The 22,882-nt window shown below is 38.6% G+C and overlaps 1 protein-coding gene across 7 annotated transcripts in view; it reads right to left on the bottom strand.

Annotated features, from left to right (window-relative positions):
- The window catches only part of LOC117554912 (plectin-like), a 157,439-nt gene that overhangs the window by 91,045 nt on the left and 43,512 nt on the right, over window positions 1–22,882 (bottom strand). For 2 of the 7 annotated variants that reach the window (XM_034229632.1, XM_034229640.1), the window contains exon 1: window positions 20,710–20,864. The exons of 4 other annotated variants lie outside the window; for them this stretch is intronic. In XM_034229632.1, the coding sequence (XP_034085523.1) occupies window positions 20,710–20,755 (46 nt within the window). In that variant the 5' untranslated portion in view covers window positions 20,756–20,864. Of the gene's footprint in view, window positions 1–20,709; window positions 20,865–22,882 lie in introns of those variants that run through there. One more of the 7 variants, XM_034229624.1, reaches the window with a different exon arrangement.

Genomic DNA, 22,882 nt, shown 5'->3' with positions numbered 1-22,882 from the left:
CGGTCGTTATATGTAGAAAATATTACGTTTTCTCCGTAATGTTGTTTCCATAACAACAACAACTTCCTGTCAACTGTCCTTCAAAATAATATATTATATCCTTTTTAGTTTCACAGAACATAAATTGGGTTATTTACATAATATATTTACATGATTTTGTTGTGCAATAAAACAACCCGATGGACACACGATAAAGGAAATGTTCAAATTCGGCTCTGATCGTAGCAACATCGGGCCATTCGTGAGGGCATCTTAAGCCTTCGTATGATCGCTGGTGGAGTTTCTCAGGCTCCGGCAGCAACTTCGTGAGCGGTGGCAAAATCTTTGGCATGCCAAAAAATTGCCGAAGGACCTTGCGAAGGTTCATTTTCGTGTTGAATTCGTGTATCAATTGTGCCCTTCGTAACGCCATCGTGAGGGCATCTTGTTATCATCGGTGCCATCGGGCATTCGCCCCGATCAGAGTGAGGGTGAATGCACCGATGATAACACGAAGATGACACGACTTGACAAGATGCCCTCACGAGTGCCTTACGAAGTTGCCGCTCACAAAGTTGCTGCCGGAGCCTGAGAAACTCCACCGGCGGTCATACGATGGCTTAGATGCCCTCACGAATGGCCCGATGTTGCTACGATCACAGCCGAATTTGAACATTTCCTTTATCGTGTGTCCATCGGGTGTCAATTTCGGGACAGTGTGACAGGGCCTTTAACGCGAGTGCGACCACTGCTCCCAAGCCCTGTTGATGCCATTTTATTTTCTGTTAAATAAGGTTAGTTAGACCATGAGTTAGACCTGAGTCTTCCTGACAGTTCACAGTGTGTGGAAATGGAACTGCTGGGAGAAAAACTGACTATCAGAGATGTAACGTTATCTTTGATAATATTTCGTCTCCTCATTTTTCGTCAACGAAAGTAAAGAGAGATTTTGGCATAGTTTTTATTTAGTAAACTACATTTTCGTCTCGTCACTTTTCGTCAACGATATTGCATGTTGATTTCGTTACAGTTATTGTTTACTGCCATCGGTGCCGTCTCGTCATCATCTCGTTTTCGTCATGGAAAAAAAGGTCGTTGACGAACATATTTCGTCATAGTTTTAGTCAACGAAATTAACACTACTTCGAGCGATAGAATTATTAACAAAGCACTTATATATTAATAAAGGACTGGCTTATCTAAAGCCAGTTGAGTAGCACTTGAACTGTTTGGCTCTATGAAACCTGATGTACTTATATGATTCTGTTTTCTTCAAGGTCGTGTCTTCCTGGTCGAATGTACTTATTGTAAGTCGCTTTGGATAAAAGCGTCAGCTAAATGCAATGTAATGTAATGTAATGTTCTCAATTTTTTACGTTTAACGCTATATTCGTTCGGTACACAAGTGTACCGAACCGAAGGGCCCGTACCGAATAATTTCAGTACGGGTACGTGTACCGTTACACCCCTAATTGATTGATATGATTGCGATTTAAATCAGCATATACTTCTGTCAGGGGATGCCACCCCTCAAAATCTCCTGCCACCCTCTTGCCACCCCATGAATATTTGTCTAGATCCGCCCCTGTGCATACAGAAATGAATGTGAGTAGTTCTGCAGAAATGACACTTGATAAGTCAAGACATTTCCTGTGTGTGATCTTATCTTTGCTCATGGGCTTTAGGAATGCTCTGGTTGTCTGAAACACCTGTGCAGTAGAGTATAATTACAGGGTAATACAAATACTATAAAATGTACCCAACGTGTCCTTTCATGCAACGGTGTGACGAAAATACACACAGCCTGGCATCTACAGACAACTTATCTGGCATGAATTTGAGTCTGTGCTTTGGAATCAACCACAATAACATCAATGTATACAGCAGGTACCGAGCTTCACCCAGTGAGTGGAATGGAAAACTTTATTAATAAGGCCATGCATTGTTGTTTATCACACAGCATTGTCTGTGAGACTGGAGAAAGTCCAATAAACCAACACTGGGAAATAATACACCACACCTACAGTTGTAAAATAAAATATCAGTGTTCATTGTTATTGTGCAGCTTCAAAGTACACTACATTGGAAGCAGTAATAAAACATTTACACATTTTCCTTGGACTTAGCGTGTTATACATTTATATTATCAGTCTAACTTATAGTACAGGCTATTCATGTGCCCCACCCTACTTTTTTTTACTGTCCTTGCTGCTGCAGCAGATGGCATTTGGCTTTCCTTTTCGCTTGTTCTTATCAGCAAAGCTGGACAGGCTTCACATCCTGTTTTTCCACTGTGATACCTATGACTCGACTCAGTCTAAACAATAGGCCGCTTCCCTTTCCAAATTGTAATAAAAACCAGGGACGGGGAGCCGTTGCAACTTTCAACAATACAGTGGAGCCATTTACCACCACTGGCACAAAAAGAGCATTAAAGAAGTAACAGTCATGGAGAGGCTTTAATAACAGTGTGTCCTTCAGGCTGTGTTGGCCCCGTTGGGACGAAACAGCAGATCAGGTTGCAACCCTTTCAGCTCTGCAAAATGCTATTATGTTTCACCAACCTCCCTCCTATGGTACTTTCTTGAGTTTTTGAAGACTTTACAGTAACATGTCCATGAATGAATGCACTGAAAAAAGCTGTGGGGCTAGCTGTGTTTCTGGCACACACATACAGTACAACAGAAAATTCTACGAGCAGTAGGCCTATGCATAAAATATGAATGAGTATCAAATGAATTTAATAGCAGCCAATCCATTGAAGTAAAAGCAAACCAGTTGGATGACTTTCAACATGTTATACCTCACTTTCTAAAGCTTTCCCATGAGGTGTGAAATGGCCACGGATGAGTAATTACTCTACCTCAGGTGAAGAAATGTGAACCAGTATGTTCTGAAGTAAAAGTGACTGTATGACACATTTCATTCAAATACGCAAAGGGTTACAAATGAATCATTTCGTCTGAACCTTCGGGGAAGTTAATGTCAGCTAAAATTATTTTTGCACAAAAAAGGGTGGACATTTAGATCTTGTAAATACTATTGCACTGAAGGTTAAGGAAGATTAATCCCTCGTTATGAATAACATGTCCAGGAGGCAAACTCAAGTTACCTAGCAAATATCACCATCTACTGGAGAAAAGAACAAAGGCAAGTTGGGGGTTTCAAAGCATGATAGAAACTTATTAATACTAGGAGGGTTAGCATCCACTATAAGCTATTTCAAATGTCTACCCACACATTAGGGTGGATACTACAGTTGAATAGGTAAACAATGAAGTAACCCCATGAGACTCCTCCAGGTTGTTTACTTACATTAAGACCATTTTTGTATTACAAGTTTTATGAAATTCTGCATTACCAGAACAGAAATATAAACATTGGATGAAGCAATGTTCCTTTGTTTAGGTTTAATTTTGTTGACATAGCTTGTAAAGTTTTTAAAGACGGCTTTTTAGATATGTCTTTGAATCATTCTATAAACCAGAAACCATTAAAAAAAAAAAAAAGACCCCATGTTTTCCTAATCATATTTATTAGGGATCAGGAGAAAGTGGGAGAGAAATTAAGCAATAATGATCAAAATTATATTTCCCCAGTTGATTACCATCAAAATAGTAGGGTAATTATTTTTTGCATTACATGTTTTCTGAAACTGTACATGTAAATGGGCAAATTAAGAATGATCTTAATAAATATGTACTAACGTGCATACACTTCCAGTACATTAATGAAAACTGGAGAAAGTCAGGCTCTTGTTTCATTTTCTAAACATATTAGAGTCAAATGTTTTTCCACAGGGAATTTTGGAAATCTCTTTGTATAACTCAATTAATATGACAAACTAAATATTCTATAATTATTCATCTCAGGTCATGAACTATATCAAACATAACCCTCTGTAAAAACCTTCAACTGTATATAGGAATGAGAATGGAAAATGTGGTGTATGCAAGTGCCACTAAAGTGGAGATTTACTTTAAAGATATGTTTTGTTAAATTCAATTTATTCTGAAAGTTATTACATGTGGATCATGAGGCAACATCTAATGCTAACTTGAGGAGAATTTAGTAGAAAAAAATACTGTATAAAACAACTAGGATTTGTATTTCAGAGGTTTTTTTCCGCCAGTCTGAACGATATGTTACGGAAGCAAAGTAGCGCCAAACTCTCAATATTACAAGTAGATGAAAAACAATGCTCTTGTGTGTTGTGTCAGGAAACATTCATCACAAATACTCCCAACATGTGTCTAAATATATTCTATTAGAAGTTGCCATTTTTTTTTTACAGCTGTCATTTACACTGGGGTCATTCCCCTCTGCCCCCGGCCATTACCACCCACACTGCCCCGCTACTGTGTAGGACATACTCCACATACTGTCAACACTAGTACGGTTTCCTGTGCATGTGAGTCACAAATGCCACCAGCCATCAGGTCTGATAGTGTTTCTTATTGGTAACCAACACGGTGTTAAATCATCAGCTTGTGACATTTGTGAAATATCCTGCTCTAAAATAGGATCCGTGTAACTTTTGGTATGGTTTTCAACAGCTGACTGTCAAAGTGTTTATGGTAAACGCTTATGGTAAATATATATGGTACATGAATTAAAAGCTTATGGCCAGGATAATAACTTTTTAGTGGGGTGCTTTGAAGTTTTATATGATCTTTTCCTACATTGTCAAATAAATGGTTATTTCTCAGGGTTTTATTTAATAAACAATAATCGTATTTCCAGAAATGCTATATGACCAACAGTATAAAAAAAAAGTAAACAATATAAATCATTTCTAGGGCATATTCAATTCTTGTAATTTGATGATAACTGACAAGTGATGAAAACTGCTGCCAGAATCACACTTCATATTTTCAATGTGTGAACTCATAAAATAAAAGAGCACTCAGCCTCTCCTCTGGTTCATCACATGGTCATTAATAGTAGATAGACTGTCTGCTTCCGGATAGTGACAGCAGTGAAACATGTGTATGTCAAGGACATCATCATTTGCTAAGGAAGCAATATTTAATTAAGAAAGGGAGTGTCTAATAGCCTTAGATTTGTCATGCGGTTGCATCCGGCCAGTGTCAAAGGAAAAACTGATGTATCATTCACACCATTTAATATAATCTATTCGTGGGCCTTTTTCCATTTAAAAAACGGACACTATTGTGAAGCAGAAATGATAAGCCTTACTTCTCCATCAATCAGACTACATCTAATATCTATAAACAGATAACCATATACATGCAGAATGTGTGGGCAACAAGGCAATATGTTGATATTAGAAGCGTTCTGGTATTTGTTTAGAGTCCATGCAGTACTGATCAGTCATGTTGAGTGAACAGTCTTTGGAGAGCAACATGAGGGGCAGCGTTGGCCATAATGCAATCTTCTAACACATTGGATATCCTCTGACAAAAACTCTGTGTGAATGTGTGTTTTTGTAGCTTCCTTTAGTATATGTATGGTCTGGCTCCTGGTTGCAACACTTTTATAGAAACCATGTCAATAAATCAACAAACCCTGCAAGTTGATACAGTATAGCAGGCCCCTTCTGTCCCAACTATAAGAGGCTGATAACACCACCATAACACAACTAAGACACATAGAAATGAACCACACTGAACCACTGATAACACCAAGTGAATGGGCTTATAACTTAAACTAGGTCACCGACATGCACTTCTATTGGGTCGTATGTGATGATAGAGAAGGATGTTTTTTGAGTGGATACATTGTTAGGGAAATAAGCAATTAGAGCAAATCAGAGCAAATATTTGTGAGTCTTTTCAAAGGAAATGATGCAGTGAGGAGGTCAAAAGCTCCTGTGTTGGCACCTACTACACTCTGGTTGTCCACTAGGGGGTGGAGACTGCAATATACCACTGTCGAACAACATCATCTAACACACATTCCACCAGTGAATACAGACTCAGAAATCTGCCTTTGGCTTTTCCTCTCAGTTTTGCTGCAGTCGGCAACCCTTGTCCCTGCCAGACAGACAAACGCCCCTCAGCCAGACACTTGGACAGTAACTCCTTGTACAGTAATTATTCTCACCCTGTGGGAGGTCTTTGAATCGTGCTGCGGCCTGATGGAAGCTCAGTGGGAAATTCTTGCTGGGTAATCCCAGAGAGTGTAGAAATCCCTTTTCTGTGGGCTCTGGACTGAGAGTCAGCATCATGGCAACTTCACATTCAGCAGAGCGCACAGAGGGTAATATACTGTACTGCTCAGGGTGCTGAAGCAGGGCATACACTGGCGTATTAGGGAGCCACTAGTGAAGACTAGACAGTAAATCTCTGTACGCCACAGTCAGCATCATCCACCACTGAGTTGCACCTCCAAAGGTTTGATCCATCCTTTACTGTATGTAGAATGATGAGATCATAGGCTAATGCAGACCAGTACTGCATATTGAAACGGCTTATATAGGGCATCACAAGATCTGTGCTCTTTAGTGCTGCACTTACAAAAGACCACTTATTAGTCAAACAGTATGTAACGTACTATGGCATCATTTTCTTGACGCGTTCTACTTTTCTGTTCTCAGGCGTATATATAGCTTCTGCAAAAAGCCTAGAATGTATCAATCGTATTGTTAATGTTGCATATGGTACAAAACAATTATGTATATATATGAATATATATAAAGCGGTCTACATGCTGGATAGGATTTCAGAATCCCTTGGAACATAATAATGCACCTGTGTGAAAAAATGTGTTTTAACACCTCAGAATGGGGCCTTTGTTGACAAGTGCTGTTTTGCACCAGACAGGCTTTTTATAAATGGCAGTACAGTAGCTTGACTTACAGTTTCTGCTTTCAAGTTTTGGCAGAATAGTAAAGTGTTTGTAAGAAGACAAGGTAAATATTAGATTAAGTTTTGTTCTAAAAAAAAGGTAGATTTGAGATAGTACTTCACTTGCTAATAAGCCTTTTATATTCCAAGAAAAAAATGTATATGTAATGGCATCAAGTAAAGCTAACGAGTGAGTGCAACTGGACTTCGAAAAAATTGATACATAAGACAAATCAGCCCCCAAAAGGCTTTGACTATAGTTTAGCAAACATAGCGTATGGATTTCCTTGAGTTCTTTGAATGTTTCTGCTGTCTTAACTTAGGCTTTCGTCATAGTATGTTTGCACTGATGTGCATTCATATCTCAGGTGATCCACTCTCCAAACACCATCATAACTGGGACCATGGAGAGAAATAGTGTCTGTGGGTTACCTATATCTATAAGATTAGGTTCCTATACAATGTAACCTCTTCTCGACATGTAACCACAAACCCCTGACAATTCCAGGGAAATAACATAATGAGGTTCGGTACAAGGGTAATACAACTACAATGCGCTATTCTACAGCAAAAACAATCATTAGCCGCCTTAAAGCATGTTTCCCTGTGATCCCTGCAAGTACAGACAAGAAAAGCAAAATATGGATGACACACTGATCCAGTGACAAACACAGAAGACAATGTTCTTCAGGCAAATGTGTGTTGGCTCAAAAAGACAATTGACTTCAGACTCACAGGTCATTTTACTGCATTGCCTTGGTACTTAGATCCATTCTACTCTACAGTACTTAAACCTTTCTATGTTTCACTGCATAAGCCACTTATAAATGTTGCTTTTTCCCCTTTTTAGCCAATGTTTTTGATTGGCCTAACAATGTTACTCGTTACTATTTAGCTAAATGTACACTGCATGTACTGCTAATGATTAATTGTGAATTCAGTTGCTTTAGGGCTTGAACTATCAATTTAATTATTTATTCAAATGAAGATTATTCATAAATTACTTTAGATCTTTCTTTGTCAAGAACTGTCAAGAAAAAAGAAAAAATGCTAGTTACAAGAGACCAAAAATTGAACAAAGTTATTGATCCAGCATATATTTTGGAATTATCCCTTCATACAGTAATTACTTGACTTCAAAATGAATAGTGTGGATGATAATCAAATAAGTATAATTGGACCAGCTTTTAACAACTCTCATGTGTAATGCTCCACTATTCCATTAGACTGAACAGCAGAACACTAAGCACCCCCCCCCACACCCCCCAGGGCTCCTCATTACTCAGCTGTATTATAATGTATGCATTGTTCTATAATGTCAGAGCTGTTGGATGATTGACTGTGACTACCAATCATTAAATGGTCTTCTGAAATATCCTCCATCACATGCACTGTACATATACATATACAAACACAATTGTATTTCTCCCCTTTAGGCTGTCATGTTTTTCAGTTTAGTTTTTCTTTCAGCAATATTACAGCAAAACTACTGGCCCGATTTGTATGAAACTCGGTCGTGAAGCAGTGGCAAAGGCAGAACCCAATTAGATTGGATTGGATCCCAATTAGTAGCGCATGTATTTGATCACTTTCTTTAGCATTGCAAGATAGGGAATAGCCTTAGCGGAGGTATTCACTCTCAGATTGACCTTCTAGTTATTTCTCTTTCTCTTTAATAAAGCATCAATGATAGATAAAACAACAAATGGCCATGTCTGTTTTAGGTATGTCCAGAAACCAAAATGCACGATACAAGATCAAGGCACTGCCCAAAATAAATCTCTATATCTGATGTTGCCATAAAGCAGTCCAGCTCATTCATTTGCAACATTACATGGTTCGACTAAATCGACACGTGAGGGTTTCAATGGTATGGCAAAATAATCGGACAAATGACACATTTCCATTGTCTCAAAGTTAGAAGAAGGACGTAATATCGTCCAACCTAGGGTTAGGGTTAAGGTTTGAAAGAATCAGACAGACACCGGTTATGCGTTTGCTGCCGCTTTATAGTCGACCCATGTGCAGTCCCAGTCACAGCCTCGGAATGCTTTCTCCGTCTGCTCTCCACCTGTATCACTTTACCTCCTGGTGTTGCTACCTGTCTCCTTTCTTTCGTTATGGTTATTTCCCCTTACAGTGCACACAACAGCGTGGCTTACCTTTGCTCGAGCAGAAGGAATCCATCCTGATCAGTTACAGTCAAGAACTTTGGAACTTCAAGGGCTACTGCAGCCCCCCCCGACAGCTTTCTTTCACAGCTAACTCCCTCAGCTCTTTTTTATCTCAGCGTGTCACTCCGGATCTTTGACTTTTTCTCACTATATTTGCTCTTCCTCCGCTCTCTCTTTCAAGCACTTCCCACTGTGTATATCAACAGAATGGGAGTCCCCTCCACCCCACCTCCTCCTTCACAGTTCAGAGCCGCCCTCCATAATAATACCTCTGTTCGTGTGTGTGTAGCGCTGAAGTGTTTGAAAAAGAGCTAGAATTTCAGTGCTGCAACAAAGGCAAACAAGGGTGTAAAGTTGAAAGGGGACAAAGAACACGAGTGAAAGAATGAAATGAAATCTGGCACAAGCACTGTGTTCCTGATGGACTAACAGATGTATAATTCAATAATCACAGTCCCATTACTAGCTTTCAGGAGGATAAACGTGAGGTTGCTATGCATCTTTGTTTTGGGACAAGAGGCATTTTCACCATCCAATGTTACGCCTCAAATGTTCTTGCTCTGCAGTCATGCAGGGATAAAAGGGACACGAGTCTTTTCTCATTAGAGGGACAACAGCGTTACAGATGACAGCAGAATCAGGGGGCTGCAGAATGTAAATGCTCTGGACTAGTGCCACATACTGAAGACTCAGTGACATGGCATTGAGCCAACACTGTACTGCATATGCATTGTGTAATAGAGAGCGTGTGTGTCCATGAGGGTCAAAGTTATATATAGTATGTGTATGCAACAGGCCATCTTACTAGGTCTACCTAAATTCAGGTGTGCAGTGTTATGCTAATGGTACAACATATTTACTCAACCTTGAGGCAAAAACATTACTTGCATACCTTCACAATTAAGGAAAATCAAAAAACAGAGAAGAGTGTTAATGAATGTACTGTAAGTAGTAGTGGCTGCTATTTACAGAAAAAAAATATGCATTATAATCAAAATACCTTATGTATCCCGGAGGAAGTTAGGTTTTGTGACAGTTGCTCCATTTCAGAATGCCATAAATAAAAATGATATTTTTTTAAAGTAAGAATGTGCAATAAAAATAATTAAAAATAAATATTTACAAATATGAAATCATAGTTTAATCAGATCATTGTAGCATCCCATAAATCCCTCTGTTTCAGCCCTGTTTCAAAAGTGCTGATTCTCTGTCTGTTACTTACAGTATACATATACCTCTGAGAGGTATTTGGTCAAAAAAAGTGAGCTAATCTTTTTTCCTGAAATGTTCAGATTTTCTTTACACATGTTTATGTATAAAAGACATGAAAAAGTGGATTTTGCATAATATGTGACCTCTCAATTGTATGGTCTTCAAAGAAATGCTTAATAATAATATGTTTGTGTGTGAAGTATTCCTTTAAAGCTTGTGCAGGTGGATTTATAACCGTCACTGAACGTTTAACAATGCACACATAGGTATTTACTTCATGTAGTGTAAATAGCAGCCATAGTAGTAAATGGCTGTGTGGTGTAAAAGCAGTGTAGTCAAGCTGGTGTTAAACTGAATGTGTTTTCTGCACAGGGTTAATGATTAATGCAGATTCTTAAATTGCAGCATAGCACGACACACATTAACCCAACCTGGAGATATCAGCGGAGAGAACTGTGAATGACGTCTAAGGACAAGGCTTCAGTGTATAGTGATTACTGAGTCTTTTTGGTCATACAAATAGCTGGATGGATGTTTTTTTCACTGTTTAAATGGTAGCCACTTTAATCCTAGATGTCTGGTAATTGGACATGAAGGTTTACTTCTAAAAGAATGAAGCCTTTCTCTGATCAGACCCAGATGAAAATACAGAAAAGAGCAGTCCTCCACTGAAAGTAAAAAGGTCATTTATAGAGCGCTGAGCCGTGTTCCTTGCAGGACACCAACAAATGCATTTCTTTCAACATCTAGTCGTGTATACTGTATACTATAGTGTTACATGTTTTTGTTTTGTTGCACCGTCTGTTGCATGAGAAACAAAATACATATGGCACTAAGCTCAGAAGGCCCCGAGAACATGTTCTAGTTATTTTACCCATTAGCAAAAGTCACTCTTGGTTCAACTGTTGACAGTTCTGCTGTTGAAGTGGCCGTGTCAGACCTGACCTTTACCTCACCTACCTCTATTAAGCTTACCATTGATAAAAATATGCTAAATTGGCTGTAAATAGAAAGGATGTATGTTTCCATCATGTATTTTCAGACATGTGAAAGTAGATAGAACATTCTGAACTTTTGACCTATGCTGGATGGGGCAATAAAAGCGTAAAAGTTCCAGCCACAATTCTGAGAAGGCGCTTGTGGTTTTTGACACCTTGAGAGCGGTTACAACGGGTACGAAGACAATGAAGCACAGGATGCAGGCGGCCGACGCAAAGGTTCGAATCACCTTCCTGGGCCAGCGAATCATAGAGACAAGCTGCTTCTGTTGCCTCTGTTAATAAATGAAGTCTCTGTTAATGAATTAAAGTATAAAGTTTGTATATTTGAAATTGAAATGTTTAAAGAAAAAACTTGATTCTAAACATGACATTGACAATGTGTTCTGCTTTCATGAAAATTTTTCATATTCCCTCTTGTTAGAATTGCATATTATTACTATAAGTGTTTTCATTTTACCTTTACATTTTGAATTGTTCATTAAGTAAAAGTTGAACTTATGTGAGCTCCTTCATTTCCTCAGGTGAAAACAAGTTTGTGTTTCATATTCAACTTTTTTTTATAAATGCACTGAAATTCCCATAGTTACTTAGCATAGCTATTTGGCTAACAATACTTACTGATTTACGTGCAATTATCAATTAATTCACAGCAAATGATGTACTAAGCATAGTTTAAATTTCAAAGCTGATATTGTTTATTTAAATCTGCTCTAACAGTAGTGACAACGTATTTAAGCATATTTTAGCATTTTGTTTTGGCTCACTCTTACTGTGTCTATGAGCATTTGTTTACTGTACGCCCATCATTCCTAACACTAAGCGGCAAATAGACAAAGTTAGCAACTAGCTGGTAAACAACAGATGAGGGAAAATAATTGGAACTATGATCAAGTCCCCAGAAAGAAGACTCCAGAAAAAACATGTTGTTTTATGTGTGCCTATGGATATGTAATGTATGCTAATGATGTCAATGCTTTGTTTAAAGCTTGTTTTGCTGCCCCTAATTGGCCAAACATATTCAATTCTACAGGTTTAAGAAACAACCAATACAGATACCAATTCAAATGTTCTTCTTCTTCAGCTTTTACTGATACTGTGCGACAGGAACATGTGTTTTCACTCCACTCACATGCTGTTGGGACTGTAAGGGAATAGCCCATAGCTACAGGCTCACTCACAGTTTTCACTTTTTCATCGTTCCATTATGATTAGGGAGACACCAAGTCAATTCACAGCTGTTGTTCAGCATGACTGTACTATAAGGTCTTTCCACTGGGTCTCACTATCACCAAAAATAGCAGAGAAGGGAAACTACCCATGATGCATTTCCTAGCAGGGATGTGAGGATGTCACAGGAATGTATTTAATTGTGTACGAATTTCTTAAGGGACTGAAGACGGTGTGAAAGCAGATACATCGAGAGCCCCCCCGGTGAAAGAAATAACAATGAAAATGTTGACATTTTCTGTACATTCAATTATATCAATATGTACCTCCTTGTATACGAGTTTTAAACCCCAGTGTTGTTGTAGTACAGCTGTAACATACCAGATAAAGCCTGACACAGAAAAAACAATAGGAATTTGATGCAATTCCCATGTGGTGGACCTCCAGGAAAAATAGGAGGAAGAACTATTACACAAGTAAACAATAACAAGTTTCACACAATCCATTGCCGTGCCCTACCTTTTATTATAGACCACACTTAAGCCAACTGGCCTTTACAGTTTTAAAATCAACAGACGCTACATAAAAAAATGTGTGCAAATATCTGGGTGGGGTTCATAAAGATGTTCAGTCATTGTTAATGAATACAACTTTATCTGAGTGGACACATGTGTGTATTAGGCCCCAAACGACCACTTTCTCTGTCAAAGAGGACTTTTCAAAAACAAGTGTACCTTATTTAATGATTTTGGCCCAATGAGGTACATCTAATGTCACAAAGCAAGAGGAACTGTTTTCCTTTAAAGGTTCTTATAATATTTGTATAACAAGTATTTAAAAGTGTCCGCTTGCATGACGAAACGATGGTTAGGTGAAAAAAAATGTCCATTCCAGTTTTTCAAATTCCAAGGTTATATCTTTAAAAAAAAAATGGTTTTGCCAGTTCGAAACCCAATAATACTGTTGTTTGATGTGAAAGAGAAACACAGGAAATCTATATATTTAAGCATGTGTTACCATTGACCATTGGAAAGTACTTTCAAATTGAACTTCCTTACTTCAGTGTTGATTTCAGTTTAAGAAATGTATTCACCAATGTAGCATCAAACTTTAAGTCATTTGTTAATTTTGCATTGTTTGTGTTAAAGAAATTCAAATAAACAAAGATTGGTCAGTGAATGACTGAACTCAAAGCTGGTTTAGTTTAAGAGTGATTGGCCTCTGCTACCAGCCAACCGTGGGAAACACAAACAAGGATGCACACTGAGGAAAAGCACACGCCCAACCTTTATAGTGGGCCCTTCTCACTTCTCTTATTTTTCATTTCCTCGCTCCTCGGTCTCGGTCTCACCGGAAGTTGATTTGTCTGCGCCATCTTGAGTAGCGTCCCAATGGCCTTATTTCTGCCGGAGGAGCGAGGATCGAGGAGCGATAATGGAGGAGCTATAACCGAGGAACCACCAGACCATCCTCCGATGAAATCCTCAGACACTCGCCCCGCCCCTTCTGTGTATCGCTCACTGATTGGACGATGCAGCGCATGCACTGATCTGATGCTTCTTGACATGAGAGCAGAGTGAAGAAAATACATGAACCTCACGGGAGTCACTCCTCAGTTTATACCGTGTTTTGTTTCAATTCATGTTTCATTTAGTTACAAATATGTGATATATCTGAACAACAAAGTGGTCAATCCAATGAATGTTAATCTAACTGGGTTTTGATAGATAACATATCTCTTTTTCTTCTCTCAATTATTTTATTTCTATTGTGCACTCTAATCAATATTAATCAAACTGTTGTTCGTTTATACATTTTAAGAATGGCGTTTATCTTTTTTGAGAATTAGTTCTTATTTTATTTTATTTATTGGAGTCTACAACAGATGATACACATGTTTGTGTCAGTAAATGTGTACTAACAGAGGCGGGGGTGTGTGTGGAAACAACGGGGACAGAGCTGCTGTCAGACGATCAGCTGTGCAGCGTCATCACAAACGGACGTCGCTTCACGTGACGCTCCGGAGGAAAGGACGTCCCATTGCTCTTAAAACTAATTTCCCTGCTTCTCGTGGTTTCCTTGCATCTCTCCATGCTTCCCTGGTGGGAGGGACTAGACGCAGGGAAACGACGCAAGTGAGGGACGCAAGGAATCCATTTAACCTAAGTGAGAAGGACCCAGTGACTTATCTTCACACTTAAAGTTCAAAGTGCATGGGTTGATCATTCCTTCAAGTTCAGAGTTAAATTATGAACTGTCCTCCCAAATTATTGTATTGTCATGTCCTTTGGTCTCATTCCATTCCTCTGACACGCAACATTTGTCAGACAGTTTGTTGCCTTTTTTGGTATTATTGGCAGCTGGTTGTGTCTGTGATCAAAGATGAAATGTCTTTGGCCAGCTACATCATGTCTTACTTTAGAACTGAAGCCAAGTCCTGACTACTGTAATACTGAATAAGCAAACATATCCATTTTACGCAGATAAGCAATAGCAGAAGATACCTACGTAGGAGCATCTCATTAAGTTAGTATTAAGGATCCACAGTTTTTCATTATTTAGTTAATTTATGAACTCAAATTGGTTAAACAAACTATAAATCAGTTAATGCATTATGATGAAATTAAATACCCGGTATATTAACAAATTACCTCTAGTCTTACCAGCTGCAACCTTAATGTACTACTCATTCTGAAATGAGCCATTCTGCACAATAAGTTATTTTACTTTACATGATGATGCAGACTTCCTGCGTCTTTAAAAGCCTCTTACAACTTTTCCTTCCTTTCTTTGTGCTTTCTTATTCTTCAGATCAATGTGGACACGGATCCAAAACAGCAACACATATGATAAATAATTGGTAGTAGAGCGATTAAACTGAAAAGCAGATTTCACAACAGTAACAATCCTAGCCCTTTTGATCTCAATCTGAAGTGAGGCAAGAAACTGAACAAGGAGACAATCGTGACTATATGAAAACTGACCGCAGGCATTGTCTGTCTCTCACACAGACACACCTGTCACAGTGCTATGAAATGCCAAGGTGAAATCACACAGAGAACGTACTGCCTCTCACTCTGTTGTCAAATCAGTACGCATTCATCATTATCCCATGCTGTGGCGTCTCCTCATGTCTGACAGCAAACACAGGCCTGAAACTGTCCTGATTGCAAACTGTGTTCTCTGTAATCAGCAAACAGGAGATTATGTGAGCGGCCAGTTTGTTACTGGTACTGCTTGTCGTTCACATGAGTGTCCCCACAGACCTATAAATGCTGACACGACGACACCATGTGATTATTGGAAAAATCATATCATTAAAAGGCCAATGATGACACCTCGTGTTCCATGTTCCCTTCAAAATGATATACATATTTTCTTGCAGGGTTTAAAGAGGGGCATAAAATGCAAAGAAACATCCGCAGTAATTTCAGCATGATGTGACAATCCATGTGTCCTTTTGAGGTAAACGACGAGAGGAAGGATTGGAAAACTTCTGTTTATCAAGCTTTGCAGGCTGTCCTTATTCAATGTTTCTAATGATAACTGAAAAGTAATGCACCAAAAAAAAAGTGTAACCCATGTTATTGTGAGCCATGACGTGCAGTGCTTCCTCTTTGGAAGTAATTTCACCTAAAAGGTACACGTAGGAAAGCAGTCTGGGAGGATGTATTTCACTTTGGGAAGACGTCCGGGTAGATATAGTTCGTGTAGGGATTAAGTCAGAGTAGATGGAGTTTGCGTAGGGAAGAGATCGGGGGAGATTGCGCTTGTGTAGGGAAGATGTAAGGGTGGATGTAGTTCTCGTAGGGAAGAGGAAAGGGTGCATGAAGTTTGCGTAGGGAAGAGTTTGTATTGGATGGAGTCCTCATTGATTGAGTTTGCATAGGGAAGAATGTTGTGGTGAACAGTGTTTGTGTAGAAAAGATGTCAGGGCAGATGCGGTTTGCAAATGGAAGAGGTGGGGTGGATGGAATTTGAGTAGGGAAGTGTCCCGGATGGATAGAGGTGTTAAAAACGCTCTCCAAGAAAAAAGCTGTTTCTGTCCCGTGTAAACCAAAATCATGGTTGACCTATTTTAACATTGATTTTTTGTGTAACTTACGTACTTGCCAGTTGTCTAACAAACACAACAACCCAAACAACAATCATTTTCTTAACCTTAAAAATAAGTGTTGTTGCTTAGATGTAGAAGTTAGAAGTTCAAACCTACTCATGCCGACCCAAACCAGAACACCGTGGCCTTTTACTTAACTTAACCATGTAGCTTTGTCACATAAAAACGTTCATCACTTCATTCAGGCTTGCTCTCATGTAGAAGTCGCTTGTGTTGCTAGACATTCGTAGTAAAACACAAAATAACTGTTCGTAATATATCATAGGAATTATTAAAAATAGAGTAACTTTGACCTTTTACTGGCCCTGATACTAAGGCCTTAGCCTTGGGCTACCTACAAAACATACGGTCTGTTTATCTAACATCAGACATGACAAACGGTTCAGAACGCCACCTTTGCCTCAGATTGTTATGGTCAGGAAACAGAGGTGCAGTGAAGTCTGACAGAAGGAAACAGACTACGTAAGCATGCCCTACAAATTGGAAATGGGGATGCAGTCTGTGAGGGAGGTCAGTGGCTGACCATTTCTGGCACAGAAACAGGGGAATGTAGATAGGAACTTCCCGAATGCCTGGTCAGGGAATTCCCTCTGCCTCTGATTATCGAGTGTACAGTACAAAGAATGCTGAAGGATGATGATGGATTACATTTTTAATTAGAGTGCTTTTACAGGTGCTCAAAGCGCTTTACAATTACATATTACACATATTAGACATGTAAATGTCAATACTGTGGACACAGGAGCAAATGCGGGTAGAACTGGAGTTCACCAACGCCCCTTGATCTGATGATCAACGCTCTAACCACTGCGCCAAAACCGACTAGGACTAGGATGGCAAAGAATTCCGGGAATACCCAAGGTCCCTCCGAATAATTATTTACCTCTCAGGCCTCCATATCCTCTCCAAGGAATTCCTCATTGTCAGACTATGATGCTGCTTCATCTTTTCTATCCAAGCTCGTTAATTAGCATTAGCATGCTAAGTCTATCTTCATCACATATGCTAGCAAAAACTGAGAGACGTTAGAGATGAGCAATATGACCGTATAAACTGCACATAACTGGTGCGCAGGTGCGCATGCGCACCCCCCGCCAAAAAAGAGCACCGGATCATTTGAAAAAAGGCGCATTTGCGCACCAACATTGAGAGAGAGAGAGAAAAGAGGGATGAGAGAAGAGAGAGAAGAGAGAGAGAGAGAGAAGAGAGAAAAGAGAAAAGAGAGAAAAGAGAGAGATATTTGCGAGTTGCATAAGAACTGGTAAGATAGCAGGGTTTCCCACACATAGACTTTACTTGGGCGGGCCGCCCAGGTATATTAACGGGCGCTAAAGTATAATTCGCAAGCTATTTAGAATGAATTGTTTTAATCTGTCCACGATTAAAGTCAAGACCCCCTCAAAAGGTCTGGTTTATTTCATTTTAAGGATGCGCACCAAGCAACATCTCCAGGTGCTCCTTTGAGAACCAGGGCAAAAAGGTTACACTGTATGTGCACCCCTGCGTATAAACCCTGCAGCAATATGACTGTGTCCACCAGTTACAATTTTGCAAACCATTTAATTTCTGGTAGCTTTTCTCGCAAATGGTTATCCAATGATGGAATATTTAAAAAAAGTCAAATATACTGTTGGCGTGTATACAATTATATTCACTGTGATTGGCCATATGGCACACCTAAAGAGAAGATAACAGCAGTTATTCAATGTTTTGCAGTAAAATCTATTTTAGCCACCTTAAAAAAACGATATCAGTTTAAATGCTTTATATTTACACCTCTGTACCTTGCTGTCAGAGACCTTTTACAATGGCATAAAAGTCTTTATCTATTCTTTCTTTAAAACCAATCGATTTCATTGAGAAAAAAGTGATTTTACTGTGCAGAACACCGAGTTGTTTGACTTTGGTCATTCCAAACCAACAAAAGTCGCACAATAGCACATAGTAAAAAGACTGTAAGAGGATAACTACCTCACAACCCTGTTTTATGGTCCAACTACCCTCTTATGTAATCACATCTATGGAATGCATTTTATCAACAATACTTGCAAGATCAGACCCGTCAGAACCAAGAAAGATGAAAACAGAAAGGCTGCGTTTTTTCTCTCCTATACTTAAACCAGCTGCTGAACATAATTCCCCCTAGCATTGTTACAGGATGACAGTAGCAGTACAGTAGCTGTCTGCGGATATCCGTCATGATGTGAAACATGGAGAGGCCACAGGGATTTTATATGTCTGCAGATCTCTCTTCAGGGAGTGCAACCGAGACTGAAATTGATCCTTGGATGAGACACAGAGAGGCAGAGAGAGACTGCCGGAGACAACACATTAATTCTACACACTGTACATCTGACAGCTTCCTGGAATCATGCCCTCCTTCTGTGCATTATCTAATGATACTCTTCATGATATATGAGCTTTAAACATAGAGCTGCTTTCCAAATAAGCTCCTTGTCCAACTTTTGCACAGTAGTGATATCTAATAAATAGTTTCCCATTAGCCTAGATGTGCGAGGACTCACACACAACGTCTAAGGAAGTGTCAGACTGTGACACGGCTGTAATAACATCAAGATTTATTACGGGACACTTATAAGACCTTAGAAGCTTGCTTAATAAAATCGTCTTCTTCTAGGGGTAATTAATTATGCATAATGGAATTCAATATCAAAATCATATTGAGAACACATCCTGGTTCAAATAAAACAAGTGATTGGGTGGCAGGCAGCTGGGGTCTATGTGTTAAGTCAGCATTCATTTATCATCAGGGAATCAATATGACTCCTTCTGTCCTCCACCATTAGTTCACCCTGACAGCCAGCACTCTCACTACAGCTCTAAGGGCTGGGGAGTGGCATCATATCATCAGATCACATTACATAGCTTTGGATCCAATCTGCACTTATTTTGGAAGTCTTTTATTGGATTTGTTACACTCATTTTGGGCTTATTTCATAATCCTATTGACAGTTGGTTGCATTTTCTGAACATAACACATCTGGGCATCTTTTGTTGTCTGTCACTCATGGCCCTTAGTGCACAACATTGAAACAGCCATGTTAAAATTGCCTCTCTTCCTGATTAATTTATATTCTTTTACATATTTGTTTCATCATTATTATTTTATGATTATTATTATTAGTAGCAGTAGTATTCATTATATTTTACTGCTGTTGTTACCCATTTACCTTAACAGAATTAGACATTTAAACTTAAACAATCTTGGATCTTGCAGGTCCTAAAACGTTAGAGAAATACATGTATAAAAATACATAGCCTAAACTTAGGTTCTACACTTTATTTTGGCTTTTATGTTATGTTTTCATGAAGAAAATGCAAATGAATACCCTGTATAGCCATACAGTATAATACAATGTATAATGCTTTGCCCTTTGCCTGCCAATGCCTGCTTGTGCACTCTGCTCATGTATCCACTACTTGTTGCAATGGGCCTATCAGCTAATACAACATACATAATAGTTCCACCTCTGACACTTTATTAAGCCTTGCCTTTATTATCAACCCTATTTTATCTGTGTGGTCATCATCTTCCTGATCATCCCTGGCATCAGTGTAACAAAGCACCATCCCTTCACAGTGTTGGTTAGTGATAAAAAATGTTTAGCATTCCACTGTTAGACAGAGAATGGAGCAAGACCGGTGCATAACTTGTTCTTAGAGGTAAAACTTGACAGGTCACATGTTAAAAAAAGACGTAACCATGGAAACATGCAGAGTGATGAAGCATGGAATGGTGAACAAAATACTATATCTTGCATTTTTACAGACATGCTAGCATAGACATACAGATGAGTAATAGCATGGCTTCCCATTCATTAACCTCACTGCTAATTTTAGGTGAGGCGAGACTATGCTTACATTTGCATGGTTGGCTTTGCATGGCAAATGTGAGTGTACATCAGCCTGTCTTCGGAACTTCATTTAGGTAGTCAACATTAACTAAACACACCATCTAACGCAGGCAACAAAAGCCCATTCTCTTTTATATCTTCACCTAAATTCTGTTTTTCTGCTTAAAAGAAAAGGGATTGTAAAAGCTGTCTGCGCTGGGGGGATATTCTGGGCTTCCGGCGCTTTTCAAACAATGCCTGTGTCGGACACTCCTCCCTGTCTGCTTCCCTATAGAGAACCAATAAAATGTCCCTTTCATTCTCAGCAGTTAAGCCTGTTCATATCAGTAAATCCCACAGCTAAATGTTTCAGTCTGATGCAGAAAATGTAAATACCTTTGAGAGAATTGATCTCATTTTGGATAGACCTGGGGGTGGTCATTGCCACTTCTTTCTGGCCTCCTTGTGAAGAATGGTGACAGGTAATGTTGATGTTGAAGCTTCAAAAAGTATTGCCTCCTTCCTTTCCAGCTGAAGAATGGACGCCTTGTCTAAGTAGATTCCTGTGTCTCAAGTGTACTGCCAAGTCTTTTCTGTCTCTCTTTGGTCACTTTCCTCCTGTGCTGACCGGGGCTCTGCTCTGTTTTGGTTTCTGTGATACACCATGTGCACACACACACAAACATTGTGTGTGTGCAGACATCAGCACAGTGCAAAGCTCCTCCCTCTGCCCCTCCTACTCTTCCTACACCTCCTCTTTCACCTAAAACTGGCTTTTCAGTCCAATACTGCAAAACAAACACAGCCGCTCACTGGACACAAACCAGCCAATCATGAAATAAAGTGGATTTCCTATGAATCACTAAACTCCATATAACAGGATGGCATTAGAATAAGAATCAGGCTTATTGCTAAGTAGGTTTTCCTGTTCAAAGAAAGTGTGTACTGCCGCATAACATACTGAAAACACATACGGTCAAATGAAATTCAAAAGAAAATAAAGCACACAAATTAGGATAGAAAGAAAACAATAAAAATACTGCAAAATATGTACAATATCTTAAAGTGAAAGCTGCATAAAAAAAGAGGGAAAAAACACTATTAAATATCTGATTGAAACTGAAAGCCTTAAAATAACATGAAAAAAAGATTTGAATAATATAAAAAAGAAATGTGATAAATGTGCAAAATTGTCCAAGGAATGTGCAAACCATCCATGAACATCAAACATATAAGATGTAACAACTCTCTAAGTCCTAAGCAAATGTACCAAGTTACACATCAGTTACTGACATACAGTAAGATACACCATAATATTTTATATAGTTTTGTTCCATCTAATTTTGGCTATAGTTTTCTTGCTATATAGTGGAATGTATTGTATATCCTTAACACTGTTTTGGATACCACCTATTGCACCAGAATCATAAATAAATTAACGAAAACATATATATTGCTAACTTAATATTGTTAAGGTAAATAGTTAGGCATTTGTAATGCTAAAAGTAGCAATATTAATCATTACATAATATATCACTGAGTTCTATATACTGATGTTTTTTTACTGTACACTGTTTGTAAATAATAGGAAATGATAAAACATAACTGTGGAAAAAAGTAGAAGCTGATTCAATATAAATGCTAACTTTCATCGGAATTTCTGACATGATTGTTCAATAATAAATAATAAAATAATAAATGAAAGCGATACTGAGATAAATTCCTGGACTACAGGACAGGACATAATAAATGGTTGTCCATTTTCATATCTGCAGGTATGCTACAAATGTAGAGAGGAATTTTCTGAATGGCCACATGCTCCATGCTTCTGATGTTGGTGCATTCATGAGCTTAGAGACGTATTCACTTTTATTTTTTACATCAACTCTGCATAACATGTTCAAAACTTTGCAGACTCAGTGATTGTTTCTTCCATCATGAAACATTTTCCTATTAAGGAAACTAAATAACATGATTATTCCGAGACCATATGAATTAAGCACAAAGTAAATATTTTGGGACGTAAACAAAAGGGAGAAGTAGTGCTTCTACGTAAATCTGATCCGCTTTTCGAAATGTACTGGGGCTTTCCTTGTCCCACGCTAACCCCCTTCTACTCAAGTTTATGAAAACTAAGCTAGTAGTTTTTTCTTCTTGTTACATAAAGGAAGAACACAAATAAATGTGACTTCCTTTGCGGAGGAAAGAAGCTGTTAATATTACGCCATAACTCCTTGGAGTAGTCCACCAATTGATTGTGTTCAAAGAGATAATAAAAAATCTTGTTAAATGAGGATCATTTCGATCTGAAGCTTGATGGAGAAATCAAAGAAAATCTACTGAGGTTCAAGGACTCCTGATATGAACTGAAAGCATTAATTATGTCCTCAAATCTGCTGAAAAGCTTTTGATGTGAATGGAGTTCCAATGAGAGAAAGACTTGGCTCTGTCAACAAACTTTGCTTTGTATCCAAAGTACGTCCTACTAAGTATCTCTGTTAATATTAACATGAAAAGGTCACCTATTGTGCAAAATCCACTTTTTCCTGTCTTTTTCTACATAAACATG

This window comes from Gymnodraco acuticeps, unplaced genomic scaffold (genome assembly GCF_902827175.1).
Source record: "Gymnodraco acuticeps unplaced genomic scaffold, fGymAcu1.1, whole genome shotgun sequence".
Taxonomy (NCBI): domain Eukaryota; kingdom Metazoa; phylum Chordata; class Actinopteri; order Perciformes; family Bathydraconidae; genus Gymnodraco; species Gymnodraco acuticeps.
Note: the sequence above shows the minus strand (reverse complement) of the source record. Positions and strands in the feature narration are given on the sequence as shown.